The following is a 20,000-nucleotide window of genomic DNA, read 5'->3' on the forward strand; positions in this document are numbered from 1 at the left end:
TTTCCACTTACGTTCTAATTCGCTTCGCTCAAACGAACGTAAAACATTTTACCCTTAAATTCCCGTAATACAAACAAATACCACGAGAAATATGGTAGGATGCGCAAGCGTATCCAAACAGTTTATTATAAGATAGAAATTACAAAAGAATTGTTACTGCACTTTTTTTTTTTTTTTTTTTTTTTTTTACAACTCTTTAGATACTACTGTATGCAAAACTAATCTACGCTCCATAATACGTTACAAACCTAAATACTTAGTTACATGCAACCTGTTTTCAAGGCTTTCTTCACATACATATCCTTGGCAGAATCAGATTTCCACCTACCAGGAATTTTAAGTAGTCTTTCTGGAATCGAATTCCTACTATAGCGTACGGCAGCTGTAATGCCACCGGATCTTTAACTATGAAGACCATAAAACATTAGGGTTGTATAGCCCAGCTGACTTAAGGTATCCCTTAAGATATCTCTACAGGTAGTATAAGAAATCTTTCCGCTCCTCAGGGTATAGCTAGAAGTACTACGGTGAAAAACAATTGGTCTAAATAAAGGGAGAGGACTGTTTAAGTCAATACCAGATAAATCTAAATAACGCTGTAAAACACCAACAGGACAGTACTTAGATCCAGATGCACTAATATAGACGAAATTCCCTTCCCTATAAACATCTGTCTTACTACGAGGCACAAAAATTCTTATATAATCGCTGTGAAATTCGATATGCTCCGGAACGATATTGCATAATTCGTCATAACGAAAAAAACCCTGCGAAGGCTAAAGAGCACAACCCAGCAATACGGAGATTCTTTAAATTAGCATCTTTCCTGTTATGAATATCTAAAATACGCCTTATAATTCTGTGGAAATAGGCTTCTTTTTCATAACTGGCTATGACTTCTGGCGTTTAGCGGATTCGACGACATTTCTGCAAAATTCGCTATCTAAAGGATTACGATCCAAACTAGGGACAAAAGATGTAACCATTTAAGGGCCGCATGGGCTAAAATTACTGAGGAGCTAGAAGCGGAAGACTGCTGAACTTCAAACAAATATAGAGAAACAACACTAAGAGGAAAAGGTAACTGCATGTTGAACTATCTACTTTTAGACGAGTCCAAGAACTTTCTGATAACACGAACGTAAGCTTTAGTGGTCGAATCCGACCTGGACTTCAACATAACATTTAGCACTTTATAAACGTTGATTTGAAGAAAACTGTTGAAAGCCTTTCCAAGAATTACTTGATAGCATAATCTGTAAAGACAAGAACAAAACATACATACTAGAAGAACAAAAGAAAGACAGAAACATCCGTTAATAACCGTACAAAAATCAGTCATTGATGAGGCCAGTGCCACGTAAGACGTTAAATGATCGTATGGGCCAGTGCCGCGTAGATCAACAACCATTGATGAGGCCAGTGCCACGTAAGGCGTTAAATGATCGTATGGGCCAGTGCCGCGTAGATCAACAACCATTGATTAGGCCAGTGCCACATAAATCAACTATACTCCTATTAGGACAGCACCATATGAAATGACAGACCAAACATTAGGCCAGTGCCTTACAAATAAACGGCATACTGCCTTGGCCAGCGCCAACAACTGAAAAAACATAGGCTAGTAGACACACCGTCCAATAAATTAATCAGTAAATTTTAGTCTAACGGCCTTCTGAGATTTAAGATAATGTAATACGCGTGGGATGATACCAACTGGATGGACTACTAAGCAATTTTCCCCTCCAAGAGACTGAAAGAAAAATCAACACCCGAGGAATTGGGATTCCAAAACCTCGAGAAATACCTGGGATCTTGCGGTTATAATAATTTGCAAAGCAATCTACACTATGCGGACCCCACAAGCCATCGAGAAAAAGAAAAAATTCTTCAGTAATTTGCCAATCATCAGTATCAATTAAACGACTTATATAAACAGCTTGTTGATTCGAAGTGCGAGGGATCCACTGTACATCTAAATGAATTCCCGATCGGATACAAATATCAAAAATCCCTCTGGCCATTGTGCAAACCTAATTTCATGCTGCCCACTTCAACAATCTGAGCAGCTACTTGGCTATCCGTAAACCACTTAACATGTGATCCAACACTGAGGCAAATGATTGCAAAGAAACTCAATAACAGACAGTTCTCTCCACATTGAACTTTGACCTCTCTCGTTCTCCCACCACGTTTTGTGGCACACAAAATCATTGTTAAAATCAGTAATTGCTCCACCTCCGTAGAAACAGGCGTCAGAATACACAAAATAACTTGGTACCTTACTCACAAAGCAATACCTAGTGTTGATATTAACCATACTTTCCTTCCAAAAATACAGTTCTTCCTTGCAGTAATCGTCAAGAAGGGATATAGAATCCCAATTATCCCTGCACGCGGTGGACAAGACACAATGTCTGGTCATTATCCTGCCAATGTTACCAACTACAGGACAGGTAGAGATAACTTGACCTGTGAAGGAAGACAACTCTCTCGCGGTAACTTTGAAATCGGCTTCAATAATATGATCAATTGAGTTAATGATCTTAACAATTCTCCTTTCCACAATTTAAAAGTACCTAATGCAGCATTCCAGGTAATACCCAGCCAGTCCAATACTTGGGTGGGTTCCCATACCGATTTATCTTCATTGACAACAAAACCTGCGTTGCACAAATCCGCCCTTACAGCCCGGGCCTTAATGAGACAACTTTCTCTATCCTGAACAATCGCCCAACCATCATCCAAGAAGATGGCTTTACAAAGACCCTGTACTCTCCAATAACTTCAAAACCTTAGTAAAAAACCCAAGGGGCAGAGGACAGACCGAATGGGAGCACAGAAAAAACATAAAATATTTCCTTAATGGAATCGGGCGCACGCCATGAAAACCCCAGAAAAGTTTGGTGCTCTTGTGCAATGTCTACATGATGGTAACCACTTTTTAAATCGAAGGAAAACATGAACCCATCCTTCACAAAATAAGACATAGCAATTTTCCAGTCCTCTTACTTAACACTTTGCTTAATTAATGACTTGTTGACATGACGCAAATCGAGAATAAGCTCTTCTTACCGCATGGTTGTTCAGAAACTGACAAAGGATTTACAACAAAAGGCTGCTCATTAACCAAACGCACCCGGTCTGGATTAAGGAGCTCAAGACCAGCTTGATCCACAAAAACAGCATAAATACAAGCCGACTTATTATTTTCAGTTTTACGGCCAACGGAAAACTAATGAATGGCAGTCTGTAGCCATTTTCAGTAATAGACAAAATGAAATCCGGAGCACCTATAGATCTGCAGAAAACTAAATTATTCTTCAGATTACCCTTAACACGTAATGAATGTCAGCTTTCAAGTTCGTAATCCTGTGTAAACTGATGTACCTGCGCCAAGGCATCATCATTGCTTTTGTTGAGCTGATTGGCCTGAGGTTGGCTTGTTGTAGGAGATTCCAGGGAAAGAATTGTAGCTAAGGGCTGGTAACTTCCCGGCCAGAACAAGGATTGGCAGTCCTTAGCCCAGTGTCCAAATTTGCCGCATTTGAAACAGCGGAAGAAGTCGCCAAAAGCGTCTCTACGGCCTGAAAGATAAAGGCAATGACGAAACCTGTAGTAAACGGGAGGTGGGGGGGGGGGGGGGGAAGGCTTAAAGCAGAAAGATGAATAAACTGTATGGAACCGCAAGCGTGAATGGTACTCAAGAGACAGCGGAGGGTATAAATACTAATAACTGGCCAATCCCTGACAAACATGAAAAACAGAATGCACAATAGTGGGTGCGGCAGGTGTGAAATGAAAACACCGCAACTAATTACTTGGAATACCAGCGGAAAATATTTACGTTCTAATTCGCTTCGCTCAAACGAACGTAAAACATTTTACCCTTAAATTCCCGTAATACAAACAAATACCACGAGAAATATGGTAGGATGCGCAAGCGTATCCAAAACACCCATGAACATACAAAGTATAGAGGAGACTCTTTATCTTATACCACGAAAAATTGATTATCAGTGCCCAAAGCAATTCTTGGTTTCTTTCCACGATCACTGGAGAGTTGTTCTTCTTGGCGTCTCTTGCGACTCGCAGCTTCCCTTGCCTTCTCAAGACGTTTTTCATCTTCGGAGCCGGATGCAAGTTCGTCTGACTCGTACTCGGCTACGACCTGCCAGCCGTCCATGCTTTTATCAGCGATTTTTATCAGCTTCTGCCGCTTTCGAATACGTTGCCTGCCTTCTTGGGAAAGCTTCTTGATTTGCGACAACTTTGGCTCGATGCTTTCACTCTCGGTTTCAATACTTTCCAAAATGGTATCCAGCTCGGCATTAAGCTCAAATTGTTTCTGGTTCTCTGTTAACTTTAGCTGCACAACTTCTTTATCTAACTTACTTCTATGCTCGATTTGCTTTCCTTTGTCTTCTAATTTTTTTTTTTTTTTCTCAAGAAAATCTTTGAACATGGAAAAGACTTGATCAACGGCTGCTGAGTTGCCTCCACTGTCACCCGAAGACGTTTGGAATACTTCAGCCGAAACGGACGAACCTTCGCTCTGTATCTGGTCGTTGGGCATCACACGAATAGATGGGCTTAAAGCAGAAAGATGAATAAACTGTATGGAACCGCAAGCGTGAATGGTACTCAAGAGACAGCGGAGGGTATAAATACTAATAACTGGCCAATCCCTGACAAACATGAAAACAGAATGCACAATAGTGGGTGCGGCAGGTGTGAAATGAAAACACCGCAACTAATTACTTGGAATACCAGCGGAAAATATATTTGTTTAGAAATGCAAAAGCATCTGTCAGGACCAGTCAAGATATTTGACCCCGCCTTGCTAATACGGCTAAATTTTCATGACCCCGTTGTGACTGTATTCCCTTACCAGACTGACAGATATGCTGCATATATACATATCAGTTCTGTAGAATATCTGCAACAGATAGGAGTTTGGCCTCATTTCCATATCTGCCACAGATATGTAACAGATATGGAACAAAGCCAGATGATGCAGATCTGTCAAAATAATATCTGATACAGATATGCAGGTTGAATAACTAGCATGACTACCTCCACATGTTGAATAGGGTAGAGCTTGGCACCTTTTTTCCCCTGCCCTTTGAGCTAATAAGCTGCAGGGACAGGTCTGATTTGTCTGACAAGCAATCATTTACTGGCAAAAACTAGCGATAAAAGCGTCCGACGTTTCGGCGACATCTTGGCGCCATTGTCAAGGGAAACTAAATTAAATATGCGATCTCAAGAGAAACTAAGAGTCCAGAGTCATTAAATTTGCATGAGTTAAACAAAGACCTTAGCCCGAATTGAGTCTGATTGTACATTTAAACATGGTCTTAATTGTACATTCGGGCTAAGGTCTTTGTTTAACTCATGCAAATTAATGACTCTGGACTCTTAGTTTCTCTTGAGATCGCATATTTATTTAGTTTCCCTTGACAATGGCGCCAAGATGTCGCCGAAACGTCGGACGCTTTTATCGCTAGTTTTTGCCAGTATATGTTTGTCTAAATCATTGTTAAGCAATCATTTATTTAAATATTCTCTAAAAAATCCCATAAGGATATTAAATAACAGAAAAACTATGTCTCAGTATATACACTAAATAATTTAAGTGGAAAAACTTGTTATCCCTAACATTTATTCATAAGAAGGTTTCACACATGGTCTCAGCTTGAAATAATAACAATAAGATGCTAAAAAACATGTTCAGTCATTGTTTCAAAATGTAAGATTAACTTTTTTGAAACAGTAATACACCTAAATACACTTAACAGAACGTAGTGGCAACATGCATGCTCCACATAAAATTTTTAAAACTGGCAATTAAAATGAAATGTAAGTTTATTTGACAGGCCATTGTCATTTAAACAGTTCTCCTATTTGATACACCTCTGCGGGCCCCACAGCACTTGTCCTGTACAGTCTTACTAAAGCCAGGGCTGCCTGTTTTCCATATTGGTTTTCGTCTTGGACAAACCCTGAAGATCAACATAATATTTCTATCAGCAAAGACTTAAAAAAGCAGATTTACAGCTCATATTATGTCCCTCACTACCAGTAATATATATGCACGTACAGAATTTGGTTCAGCTAATAGTAGTGCAGCTGCTTGCAGCCTCTAACTATTCTTATTGTCTGGCTAGCACCATAAGCAACCTGAGAGGGCAAGACGGGGTTAATTAACTTGTCCACTTGAGATTGACTGCCTTGTTTTACAAAAACAAGAACTTGGTCAATTAATATTCAGCCATCATGACTTCACACGTGGCCAGTGTATGTTGCAAGTGTTTCATTTTGTTATCATTCATGGAACTGTGTGTCCAGTGAATCAAGAAGATTCATAATGTACCTGTATGTATATACAAGAGTTGATTTGCAGAACTGTTTTCAGTGTGCTCTATACTGACGTCATTTGTAAACTAGAGAGTGATTATAATGGCATGATTGTAATACATGACAAACTGATCAACTTTAGGTTTGTCTTAGCATTTTATTTCTATTTAGTTTTGTGTCTGCACAACTTGGGTGCCGCGCTAGGGTAAAATTGCCAAATGTGAATTTACTGTACATTGTTTACACTGATTGGAAATACAATAGCTAGAATACGTAAACACTTTTACAAAACATACATGGAAAAAGATGAAAATTTCTAGTAGAGGTCAGGCAAACGTTTCAGTTTGTCATTCTATTGAAAAATTAATATGTAATTTTCTGGATTATTGCATATATTTGCCTCTCATTGCATTTAGTATAGTTGGGTTAAGCTTTTGGAATCCCTTTTTCCCTCCCCCATTCATGTTTGAGACAGCCATGACTTCTTTACTGAAAAAGGTATCCATTAAGAAGGCTGCGAGCTCCACAGCAGTCTTGGTGTTGTTCAGGGCTGCGTTCCGGTTACCCTGATACCAGTAGACATTGCTTCTTGGACAGACTTCAATCATCTAAAAAGAGTGAAAGAATCAGACAGTAAGACGTTAAAATTAATATACAAAATATTATTTTATAATTTTTCCCAAAGCACAGCCCTGTCTGATGGGTATCAGGTAAATGGAAGTCTCGAAAATTGATTCTTACTCGAATCAAATAATGCCTTGATCAATTTCAAAAAGGAGTGGAGGCTAGTAACACATGTACATGTATGTATAAACAGGCATCCACATTACAATTATTGTCGAATCAGGGTCTTATATAACAACTATCAAATCCTTCTATGAGAAGCTACATTTCTTAATTAATAGTCTGAATTTAAATAGAAGTTGCTACAGTTTGACTGTTTAACAACCAAATGTTTTAAATATCAGGTTGAAAAGGCTCTTTCAGTAGGTGGCATACAAAAAACTGTACGTGTAGGCATACACAGAAAGTGCATGCTCGAAGTACATAGTAAACAAAGGCACATGGAAACCATTGTTTTAGCGCTTGTATGTGTACCAGTAATATGTGCTAGATACACAGTCACGACAAATTATGTTTCTCTACTTTCAGAACATGCCGACGCCCTCATATTTCCCCCAATCTGCTGGCAAGATTTTATTGGGTACTGTAGCAACTGGCAAAATTTAATATGATATCTACACAGGTGAAAGTTAATGTCCCTACATTGTGCTTCTGTGCTTCACTTGGAGCATAGATCCCTGGCGGTGGTCTTTCCTTATTTGTATATTCTGCAATAAAATGTTATTGAGGAGTATTAAAATAAAACAGAAAGTACAAAGAAACAGTATGACACACTGTGAGTGGCCTGAAAGTATGTTTCATAAGAGCATCAACATCACCTGTAGGAAATTAAAAGCCAACATAAGCAAAAAGCCTGAAAGATCAAATGTTTTATTTCTTGTCTTTTCTACATTTATGTACTGTGCCAGTTGAAATGGCACTTAAAATAATAATCATGGGGTGCTAATTGTAATATCTTTAAAAATAAAACTGTTTAATTGTGCAGAGTGGAACAGCTTACTAAATTAGTTACAACTACGCACAAAAGAGCCTATACTTTAGTCAAAATGGAAACACCCCAGACAGTGATACTTATATGAATTTCATAAACACTCACCTCCCTGGTTTGATTGCTCCAGGAATCTGATTTTTCTCCTTCAGTGCATTATACTTAATGCGGAGTTTCTGGAATTCTTCCCGCCATTCTACTTTTTCTGCACTGTTATTGGGTGAATGAACATGGTGACCAGAATTTGCAGATGGTGAAGGTGTATGGCAGCGGTTTAGAGAAGCTGACCTACAGTCAAGGCTGGGTGAAGTTGTATGGCGACGGTTGAGAGAAGGTGATTCTCGATCAAGGCTGGCAGAAGGTGAAGGTGTATGGTGACTGTTGTGCGAAGATGACTCTTGATCAAGGCTTGCTGAAGGTGAAAGTCTATGGTGATGGTTGAGAGATGACTAATGATCAAGGCTGGTAGAAGGTGACGGTCCATGGCGACAGCTAAGAGATGACTCTCGATCAAGGCTGGGAGGTGATGAAGGTGTATGATGAGAATTGATAGATGATGGAATAAGAGCAACTCTGGCAGCAGATGAAGGTAAATGGCTAGGGTTGATAGATGGCATATAATCAGGGCTGGCAGGAGGTGAAAGTGTACAATGAGGACTGGCAGGTGACAATGCAGGATCAAGTGGAGTATGACGTGGGTAGACAGGACGTGATGGTGTATGACCAGCGGAGTTGGCAGGTGGTGGTTTATGACTGGGATTCACAGGAAGCATCTGTCTTCGATGAGGAGTGCCATTCGATGATGATGAGCTGAGAAGGTTGGTCGGAGGTAACTGCCTCTGTTGAGGGTGGTTATTAGGTGATGGTAGAAAACTTCGGTTTGTAGGAGGCGGTGGTGTCTGCCAGGTACAGTTGCCAGGGGCTGAAGTTCCACAACTTTTTCTGGGTCGTTTGCGAGCTACGTGCACAATCTCTTCATGTTCAGTCAGTAAAACCCTCATCCACACTGACAGGGATATACTCATCGTCACTATCAGATAGTTCCTCATCAGCCGATGACTGATGTTTACCAGTGCTTTGATGCTGTTTTTGAACAGCAAGAAGTTGCTCCTTCCGCTGCTTTTGCTTTGCCTCTCTCTTCTTCTTTTCTTCTTCCTTCTTTCTTTTCTTAGCTTCCTGCTCTTGTTCTTTTCTGTCTCATCTTGGTCTGTGCTTTCCTTTTTACTTGCGTGCTTCTTCCAGTTTGTCTTTTTTGCTTTCTTTGGGTTCTTTCTGCCTTGATCAAGACAGTCTTGATTGGCTTGCCTTTTTTCTTCTGATTCATCGTTTTCATTAAATTCTCATAAGAATCTAAAAAATGATGTAAGAATGAATTTAGCCAATATATCACAATAACTATACATGCATGTAAGCAATCAGTTTCTAAAATAAAATATAGTTAACATAACATGTAAGGAAAGGTTTATTATGCACCTGCATGTCGTCAGTTTGAAAGCTAAGTGCATATAAAAACTGGGTGCGGGCAAAATCTTTACACGCAAGCTAAGTTGACTGACTCCCTATAGAGGACAAAAGCTCCAGTAATCGCCGTGCGGTCAAAGGAAAACATCAGTGTTTCTACATTTTCTGAAACCAACATCAGCACAAAACGCAAACCTGACAGTGAATTTTCTCGCATTTCCTTCAGTGAATTTTGTTTTAAATTTGACTCAGTTGTAACCAAATAGAATTCCTATAAAATACCCTATTTTGTTAGAGGAATGACAAATAACAGAATATTGGAAAAACCGTCTGAACAACCTTGACCTTTTACCAATTAGAAATCTAAGGCAATATCATTTCCATTGTGTGGCAAAGTATGAAAAAATTTTAGCGAAGGAAAGTATAAATATTAAGGACTTTAGGCCAACATTAGGAATATATCTGCCTGCCATAAGTTGAGATGTTGCCATCGTAACCACCTGAATCCAAAAATTGAAAAAAGCCTTATTTTAACAGTAACCATACTGGTAAATCTATACAGTGAAAACTTTAAGGGAAATTAACTAAGTTTTCTTTTCTAACTAGCGCTTTATAGGGAGGGTGTTCGTAAATACTCTAGGGAGCCACCTTAACTTACAAAATCTTCACACACAAGCCTGCAACCAGGAAAGTTATAGTATTCATCAAGTGAGCCTTTGTTATTTATGAATGAGGGTGGCTAGTTTCGTTCTTTTCATTAGTGCAATGATCAAAAATCCAGGGAAAATATCAATTCCTACACTAGAATCGCATTCTTTACATTCCGATCGCAGAGATCGCCGAGACAAAGCCAACAATAATGTAGACCAAGATTACATCTACAGTTATTGCTTCTCTGACCAATCTCTAGAAAATTCCGTTTCGTTCGTTAAAAGTTAGTTCTCAGCTAAAGTCCATTTCAACCTTTTGACTTTAGGTAATTTTAACCGAAAATTATAGCTGGAAACCACCCTTTGATTTGAGAGTCTTCCCAATATGCCTGACATGTTGCTCCAGCTTCAACGGCTTCATCTTCGATCCTGACTTTGTCTCTACTGAGGACTCTTCTAACGCCATCCTCTACGAATTTTATGAGGTGGAAATCTACAGAAAAAATGACGATGTGGTCAGGTCCCCTTGAAATCACCTTAAAGTGTATGTGACACAAAATTTTTTTTTTCGATTTCTGGTCCTTTGATAAGTAAAAGAAACGATTCTGAGCTTAAAAGGGGTCTAAAATGTTAGAAAGTTCGTTTTTTCGAGCTGAAAGGAGGACGATACTGTGTGGCCGGAACGTCCAACAGTGAAAGCTGTACGAATACACAATATACCCCGGGAATCTCCACGCATTTGTTCCCTTCAGAGCCTAGCTTTAGGGCTCAATGGGTTAAATTCGTTTGTCGACATCGTTTTGATTTTGGTGAGCCAGTCGGCAAATTTGCATCTTTGTGTTCAGCTCATTTTAAGTAGAGTTGCTTTGCCAGGAATGGAAGGAATTAAAATGAAAAGGAACTTAATCTCAGGCTCTATTCCGACAAGGGACACTATTACCAGAGGGCCCGCAAGTTCTGAGCGAACGCCAGAAGCGACAAGTAAGCCATTTTTTTTTTCACATTAAGTCTCATAATCGTTGTTATCAAAAGCTTCAAGGCTTTCATGTGTCATGGCTGTGTACGTATACTTTGCGAGGTTAAATAAATCAGCATTGTAATCCTATAATCTTGTGGTTACTGAAAGTGGAAGTATGTGAAATCAACGTTTATTACGGTATGTGTTTTTACACGTATGTAGGCATGCATGCCCTATGCGTGTTTGCACATCTTCTGATGTATTTTGGAGAATTGTTCTGTAATAGGTGTATTTAAGTCAATTTAATCAAATAACCGAATGAATTAAACAGACATTGTCAAAGTGATTTGCTATAAAAATTTTCAGTCTGTGAATTTGATGTTACCTTTTCTTCAGCTGAGGCGAGATCCATTTTCTGACTCGCAACCATAACTTTTTCTTTGGAAATAAATTCCCATGGATGTTATTGTACATTTAGTTATGGTTGTAATTCATTCACTTGTTTGGAGCATATGGATTGTTTGGTGGTAATAACTAACCATTACTTTTTCTTTGTAAGCACATACTGGCAATCTTACATTTCAATGAAAACATCAAAAGGGAGACAGTTATCTAAGGACGGAAAGGAGTATATTCGTGTAACATACCCAAAATTTAAATTGGGAGAAGAGGTCGTCAGAGAAGTTGCATGTCCTCCAACTTGTAGTGAGTTAACATGAAAAGCATAAGTGAATGAGTACATAATAAATTATTGTTAGTTTTTCTTGTTAGTTATTATCATATTATTATTAATTTCTTTTAATGATAAGGTATAAAGTTGTTATTATTATTATTATCATTATTATAATTATAATTATAATTATATGTATGCTTGGATGGAAATTGTATGTGCTAACATAATCTCAATTTGAAAACTGAACCTGTGAAAAGATTTGCTTATCTATTTTACTTTAGTGGGCACTTACAAATTCAAGGGAAGTGGAAATGGTACCCACTTGGATGATTTTCCTATAAAGCTATGACAAACAACAGACAAAGCAAGTCATCTGGGATGGCACTCTTTCCATGTAGGGTTTCCCTTTCTGTGTCCAAGACATTGCACTATAATAGTACCTTAAATAAGACTGCTAATTCAAAAGTTGCAGACCTACCAGAGAGTAATATTCATGAAACATGAATAGTGGCAGTCAACATTTTTTTCATCGTTGATGTATTAGAGTGGATTTGAATTGAGTGTCATAAGTACATGTAATTCACCTGTTCCCTGTTTAACAAAACTTGTGACATTTTGAGAAACATGCTAAGAAAAAAAGCTCCTCTGACAATGCTCCTACAAATTTTTATTTTTAGGTTACGTTGACGCAATGAAGGCACTCCTGTTTACTTTGCCTGAGTCAGAAATGAAGGAAGTTTTAGAAAGATATTCTGGAAAAGTGCGCAAGCCGCTTAATCAACAATTCCCAGCTAGGAGAAGTAAAGGAGAAGCTGTTGAAGTTTACCAAACACGTAGGAAGATGAAGAAAACATCACTTTTTCTATCTCGTTTGTTTCTGTGATTTCGAAGAATTTTATGGATTCTATTAGTATATTCAGCAGTCTTTTGTTTACTCTTGTTGTGGTTGCCATTGGGAGCAACCTCGTCCCCAGGGCCTTCTCCTCTGCGATTTTCAAAATGGCGGCTCGTCTGGAGAAGACCCTGGCCAACGCTGAACTCACGTGGTACAAAATCTCCAAAAATCTTGGAGATTTTTATCACGTGACATTTTGAGAAAGACCAAAACAAAATGGCGGCGAAGCATCGGGTGGGAAGCAAAACACCCGTCAAAGAACGCTTTAAGTTTGTACACGAGGCAGTGGTGGCTTCGCAGTAAGATGAAATATTTTTACGGACGTTTTAATTCTGGAGCAGGACATTTACGCTTTAAAAGTACGTGTACAAAAATCCAAAAAAGTATCTCAATACAACGTTGTGAGCATTTGTAAGTTTATTACACTTTCGTACTCACTTTATTTAACTGTCATTGAAATCAGATTGAACATCAAAGAGAAAAACTCAGCTGCTCTTAAGTAAAGAGTGAAAAACTCTTTGTGGCCTCATATTACTAAGCTTGCTACGTGAACATGAAGTAATGAACTCTATATAAGCTTATTTTAATTAGTCTGACTGAAATAAAATTATCGATTGATTGAATGATTTTCTTAATTCACAGGCATCGCTTTTTATTAAGTCTAATTAACAGAAGTTATTAAATTGAGTCTTAAGCTAATTATACACATGCAGTATACAGTTTTAAATGACTTAAAAATATACTCTAATGATCTAAAAACAGCACTACACACCCTTGGAATTGACCCTTTTTGGATCTACAGGTATGAAAATTTATATGATTATTAGGCTTTGGATTCAATTAAAAACTTAGGGGCAAAGAGAATCTAATTTTTGCAGAAAGTTACGTTGTATAGGTGATATTCTATAACCTATTTCTGGCTGATACTGTAATCTGAATGTATATAGGAAAATGTATAAATAATTAGAAACAATCTGGAAACCCATTTTCAATTCCTTGCTGAACCACATTTTCACTCAGTTCCTTAATCAAATGAAATTATTGCCTGATAACCCAAGGTTATATTGTTGTTAATTTTTCAGTTGGGCTTAAGTGATGTTCTTCATGCCCATAAATTTTAAGTGACCTTTTTGGTGGTGGGGGGTAAATACTTATGTTTTTTTCAAACTACTGAATTACTTTAAGAAAACAAATAATTATTTCAATTGTTAATTTATTTTTTATTGTTTAACCTGGGAAAAAAGTTTGACTGTTATGTAAGTATATCCTTTTTGCACCCCACAAACTACAAAACTGATTTCCTTGCACCAAGTTTTTGCATGAATTGTTAGGCTTTGATTTATCATTGTCTCACCTTGAACACCACTTAATTCCAGTAAACTATGTTTGCCAAAATGACCTGTTGCATTGTTCTCTTTATCAAATGACATCTACAGAATAATACTGAGAATGAATTTATCCAAAGATGTGTGTTGTTGAATTTTAATGTTCACCAGATTAAGTGTAAAATGGAAGAAAATACTGACAGTGTAACACACTTACACACACTACATTTTGTAACAACCAGTTCAAGTTCAATAATTGCTTTATCATTGAACTTGAATTGCTTGCCATAAAAAATAGTGTTTGCAAGGCATTCAGTGGCAGATTCAGACTTTGAACTAAAGGGGGGTGGGGGGTGGTTTTGTGTTTGTCTTGCCTGCCCAGCCGGCTTTACTTCCATCTGCGTTTATTTCTATTTTTACCCAAAATAGGGGGTGGGGCAGGCTTCCTGGACCCCTCACTGGTATTGCATGCCATTGATCACTGAACAATAGTTCTGTAAAACAGACATATAATTGTTTAAATTAATTAATAATGTTCCTCTAACACACATTTGGAGGTTTAACAGGATTGGCCGAGAAAACAATAAAATAAACAACAGAAACAATGGCCTATTCCTGAAAACAATAGAGGTGGATGAGTCCAGGAGCAAAAAGAGGTTCCGAAGAGGTGGGTGACTACTGAACATTTGTACATTGTGTGGGTGAGGAATTTGTAATTTGCAACTTGTTGTTGCATGTTGCTGGTTGATAATAATCACTGCTGTGACCAAAGAAACAATCTAATTTGGAAACAGTAATGGTAGAAAAACCTTTCTAACTACTACCCCAGACCCCATCCAGTTATCTGTAAACAGCTTTGAAGAATATAAAAGGTTTCAAATAAGTAGTATAACGTTCACCAACACAAGTAGACATAAACAGTGCAAATTCTTTCAACATGCCTTTATTATGCCAACATTGATTGAAGACAAGGTTGGGAATGCTTGTTTAATACAAACGTTTTCAATGTGATACTTTATATATGATACATTATATAGTTATCACTACCTAGATCAAAGAATACTACTTTGGAATATGTAACTTCTATTTATCTTCTCTGAGTAACTAATACTCTGTTGAAATGTTTCCACCTATAAACCTTACTTTTGAGGTTGCCTTGGCTTGTGGAATACACTGAAAGATATACAGCAGCTTTCATAAATGTTCTATTGACCGCTTTCAGTGCTAAGATGGTTCATCAAGATGGCAATTTATCTACAGTAAACAATTGTTCTCTTGTGCACTACTTAAACAAGAATTGAAATAAGGCCCCCACTTATAGAAAAACTAACACAGTAAGGAATGTAAGTGTTTAGACACAATAAAATAGGAACCATTTTCCCTGGCCAGGTACTGAGAAAAAAAAATATCACAGTTCAGTGTTTCAGCCAGAAAATTATACTTAAGGACCAAAGTGGCCCCTGAAGACTTGTTTCAGGGGCAAATTTCTTAGGAAAGGCCCCAATAGATAATAGTTGGACCTAAAAAATTAGTCGCCAGAGGTCTGGCATGAAGGACCTGGGTCAAGAACAATACAAAGGCATACAAGACAAAGTCAATGACCAAGGGTTTGCAATGCATTACAGGGAGACACAGCAAAGCAAAAGGATGGAGTGACTTCTTTTCTTATGTTAAGTGTTTTAAAGAAGCAAAGATCTTTCATTATGGCTTACTAGAAGAACATAAGGTGTCCTCAACGTAGCGAAAGGAAGTCGCGATTATGGCAACTAAACTAGAATTTTTGGTTGCAAAGAAACAAATGTTAATCGCATTGTACATTGTTAGTTCATTGGCGACCATATCGGTCGCATTTTTGAGCCTTGAGAACCTGCATGCAGCCTTGTAACAACAACAAGCTTTATTACCAAAATAAAAGTAAAGGGCTAAATTGGCCCTTTCTCCATTTCTCTGGGGGCCTTCTCTAAATGCAATGCAGGATTCCCACAATGGTGCAGTCTGGCGGAAACACTGAGTTCAATACAGTAAACTTATTTTACATTTGAATCTCAAACATAGCACTGGCAGTTAGTTTGATACTAATAACATTTCTGCAAAAAGTCATGTGCATTGTATCAAATAATATGTATTTAATACCTATAGGCTGGCTCTAAAATTACTTTAACACCATCCAGACAGCAAATACAATCATTTGACAACATAAATACCATATGGTAAAATCTAAGAATATTCACAAGAATATTTTCAACCTAAACGTCGGCAGAAAATAAAAATATTCAATTCAGCCTCGGCCACCAAAACAATATTATTATTAGAAAAAATAGTGCATTTGAAAAGATTTGAAGTAAGCCTAAACCTAGTACAGGCAGAAGGCCTATATTTAAGGAATGTGTCCAAGAAAATATAAGCGATTTTCCGTATATTAGAACAGTGCTCTGTAACGAGCAAAAGCTCCTTTTTAGATTTGAAATTCGAACATGAAAAACGCTTCAAACTCTTCTTTGTTTCCGTACGCGGAAAAACTAATTGCACATGAATACAGAACAACAAAAATAGCTCATAAGACCACATGTGATGAGCTGCAGCTCGAAGTTTACACGCTCGTTATGTATATTTTCCCGGGCTTATTTCTACTTCTATGGTATAGGTTACATCTTTTAAATTAAAACAAAACGAAAAAGATTCACCTTTCGAATCGTTAATGGCAGTTCGATTCAACATCGCTTGAACTGAACTGCAATCAACCTCCTAAAGCCCTTTCTTTTTCGTGTAAACACTCGCTACTTCCGCCATATTTCTTTAGAATGTTTTAAACCAATCACCGTGTTCGTATGAATGGGCTAATCAACAAAGGTGTTAGTTCAGCGTTGGCCAGGGTCTTCTCCAGACGAGCCGCCATTTTGAAAATCGCAGAGGAGAAGGCCCTGGGGACGAGGTTGCCATTGGGAGCTGATATAGTTGATTTGGTTCTCACACAGGTAAAGAGTGATCAGTGCAAATCCAAATGTCATACTTTGCAGAGAAATTGACTATATGTACTATAACCCAGCTTCACTAAGTTTGGTGGGGCCTTTTGCTTCAAAATGCTCATCTTGATGTCTCGACATGATTATTTGTTACAAGCTTTAGTCAAAACTCTTTTTACCAGAGCTCAATCGTGCTTTCATTTTATTTGTTTACTCTACAGAAGCTGAGCAGTCTACCCTTCAATCCAACCAGAAAAGCAACCAGACCAGTAGTCGGAACACTTCACAAAGGCCTTATACTTGTTCAGTATGGAAAAAACCGTTGTGTGGTCATAAAGGCAAATGCAAAAAATAGTGTTGTTAACCTTTCGTAAACCCCCAGTAAATGTTGTGATCTTTTCTGTTTGTTGGTAATTATTTTTTAAAAATTACCATTTGGATAGTGATTTTTAATCAAAATTAATACAAATTTAAAATCTTATCTAGTGCCAAGTAAACCCAATGTACAGTTGCAAAGTTTATGAGAGAAACTACTGAATGACTGTTTGTGAATGGGTTTTTTTAATAAATGTATTTTGGTTCAAACAAAGTGTCTTTGTCAGTGTTCTCTGTCTTGAGAAGTTGCAAATCCTCTTGACTGGTGGGACTGGTATTTAGTTCTAATACTGTGATAGACGCAAGCTGGGAGTGGCCTGGTGTTATCCCAACCCATGTAGCCATAAAGCCATCGTGTGGTCCATCTGTATGCAACAGCTCTTATGAACCTGAAAAATAATTTGAATGTATCATTTCAGGGTGGAAAAGGTCTGTGAATATGTTTTGATATTAATTCTGAAGGGACTCAGGGCCTTTTCTGCATAGCTAAGAACAATGGACCTCCACCCCTTGTCCTTCCCCTTTACCTTCAACCGTTAATTCCTTATGTTTGTTTACTTAATCAGCGACAATAATAATTTGAGGCGGCACTGCAATTAATTTTTGCTAATGGATTGGAAACTAAGGCTATCATGTGAGCAAATGAGTGCTATTTGCTATTGTTTTGAACAGCAAAATTAAAATCGATATGCGAACCGCCGGAAAAGCAATCATGCTTGGATGACTGTAAAATGAACTACTCAGTCTTTATAATAATTATTATTATGACTATACCTATGTTGATCTTTCAACAGCAATTTTTTATTCTATTTTCACGCTTAACATACATTCTGGTAGATTTTGTACTCACTCATTTTCCGACACTCCACCTCGACGGTGGTAATTTCCTCCGTCCTTATTTCTTAACAGTGACGCCACTTGAAGCAAAACTTCTCGGTTTGTTATCGCGTCATAGTCCACATGTTGGGTTATACAAGAGATGTTTTCAATTGATCCATCAAACATCATCTTTGCGGACGTACTTGTAACTTCCCTGCAGCAGCGAAAATTCCAGCAAACCAACTAATGTCTCGACATTACACCGTTCACATTGGCACCTGAATAAACAATGGTACGAAGTTCGTGTCATGCACAATCCTTGTAAGCATGGAAGCGACGTCTAGTAAATTTGGTTCTTACCAAGACTCCACGCTCACACTTCCTTCGTATCTGCTTTCCAAAGTGGCCGGAGTGAGTCCATTGACGTCCCTTTCTTCCTCGCAGTCCCCATCACCAGTTCCTTCTGAAACCACTGCGAGTGGCTCGTCTTGATAGGGAATTATTTCTGATTCAATAACTCCCCAATCTTCTCCAGAATCTTCACTTTCCATCTCACTTTCTGAAGAATCGAAACAGTCGCTTACTTCCGAATCGTCAGACATTTTTCGCTCGAAAACACAGCAGATGCACTCGTGTAAACTGTGGGAATTTACTGAAGAAAGCGCGAGATGGACAATGCTGTCAAGTAGACTGACGTCACAACCCTACTCTCGTTCCCAGTCCCGGTGACAATTTTTCAGCGAAAAAATGGCTAGTTCAGCGGCCAAAAATGAGGGAAAAAACTTTTTCCCCTCATTTTTAAAGCTGAATCCGTGAATTACACATTTCGATGCAAATGAAAACGTAAAAAAAAAATTCTGTCATATACACTTTAAAGCTCAAAACGGAAACGGGATTTATTATTTCATGACAACATTAGGTTTGCAAAAAAATATAAGCAAAAACGAAAGTTTTCACCGCAGTGTGCATTCTAATTTTATATTGTTACCTTGATGACATTTGAGAATCCTTAACTCGGGAAATATTTTGCTCCACAGTGCGACTGTGGTGTAAATTTTCCTTCTTCTATTTACTTTTTCCCTGCCAAGTTTGAAACCCCGACGATTTAGTGGGAAAGATTGAAAAACATAGTTCCCTGTCATGGTGTATTCGCCTGTTGTAGTTGTAAATCGGCCATAAATTGCAGAAAATTTCTCATTTCCCGTTGTTTTGAGCTTATTTCGATGGCAGCCATGTTTGCTGTGTCCACAGTAAGTATTTGCAGCGTTGAAACATAAAATACTTCCCCATATACGGTAAAGTTGACCATTTTTGTTTATCTGTTTTTCTCACGGAAACCAATGAGAGGGTGGCAACGACACCTCGCTGGCCATAATCTCTGCATGTTGACAGCTGTACACCATTCGATATCCTTTGTTTGACAACTCGTTCGGTAGACGATTTTGAAAGAAAATATTGCACAGATTTATATCATATAGAAATTTATTTATCCAAACAGAGTTATATATAGAGAGAGTTTTAAATATCAAAGAAAGAATTATACCCATTGATGACCAGTGGCGATCAGAAAGACTGGGCGCCACTGGCTTCCTGAGTTACGAAGTTCGTGGCTCAGGAAGCGCTTCAAGAATTCGCCTGAACACTAGACTGCTTGAAGAAGTTGGGTGGAAAATCTTGTCTCGTGAATCTGGAAATCGTGTACACTTAACGTATGTGGATCCAGAGGGTAAGAAATTCAAGAGCTCGAAAGAAGTAGAACGCAAACTAGAGGCTGATGGAATACTCGATCAATTTGTGATGGAGAATACATGTAGCTCAGAAGTCGCCAGAGAAGTGTCGTCCACAAGCAAAGATTGCGGGGAAGATTCCGATGAAGATTACCAACCACCATTGAAAAAAACAACTACTG

At 38.1% G+C, this 20,000-nt stretch overlaps 1 protein-coding gene and 2 pseudogenes across 1 annotated transcript; 1 reads left to right on the top strand and 2 right to left on the bottom strand.

The window, feature by feature from the left end:
* Positions 1-8,421: 8,421 nt before the first annotated feature.
* LOC138037302 (histone H3.v1-like) lies at positions 8,422-14,039 on the bottom strand. Its single transcript, XM_068883258.1, has 2 exons — positions 13,964-14,039; positions 8,422-9,311 (listed from the first exon to the last, which is right to left on the bottom strand). Exons 1-2 carry the CDS (start codon positions 14,037-14,039, stop codon positions 8,422-8,424), a joined length of 966 nt encoding a protein of 321 aa, XP_068739359.1.
* A 3,456-nt stretch (positions 14,040-17,495) lies between these two features.
* LOC138037304 (uncharacterized) lies at positions 17,496-18,693 on the bottom strand (annotated as a pseudogene).
* Positions 18,694-19,314: 621 nt separating this feature from the next.
* Positions 19,315-20,000, top strand: part of LOC138037305 (uncharacterized) — an 8,840-nt pseudogene continuing 8,154 nt past the window's right edge.

This window comes from Montipora capricornis, chromosome 2 (assembly GCF_036669925.1).
Source record: "Montipora capricornis isolate CH-2021 chromosome 2, ASM3666992v2, whole genome shotgun sequence".
Lineage (NCBI taxonomy): Eukaryota > Metazoa > Cnidaria > Anthozoa > Scleractinia > Acroporidae > Montipora > Montipora capricornis.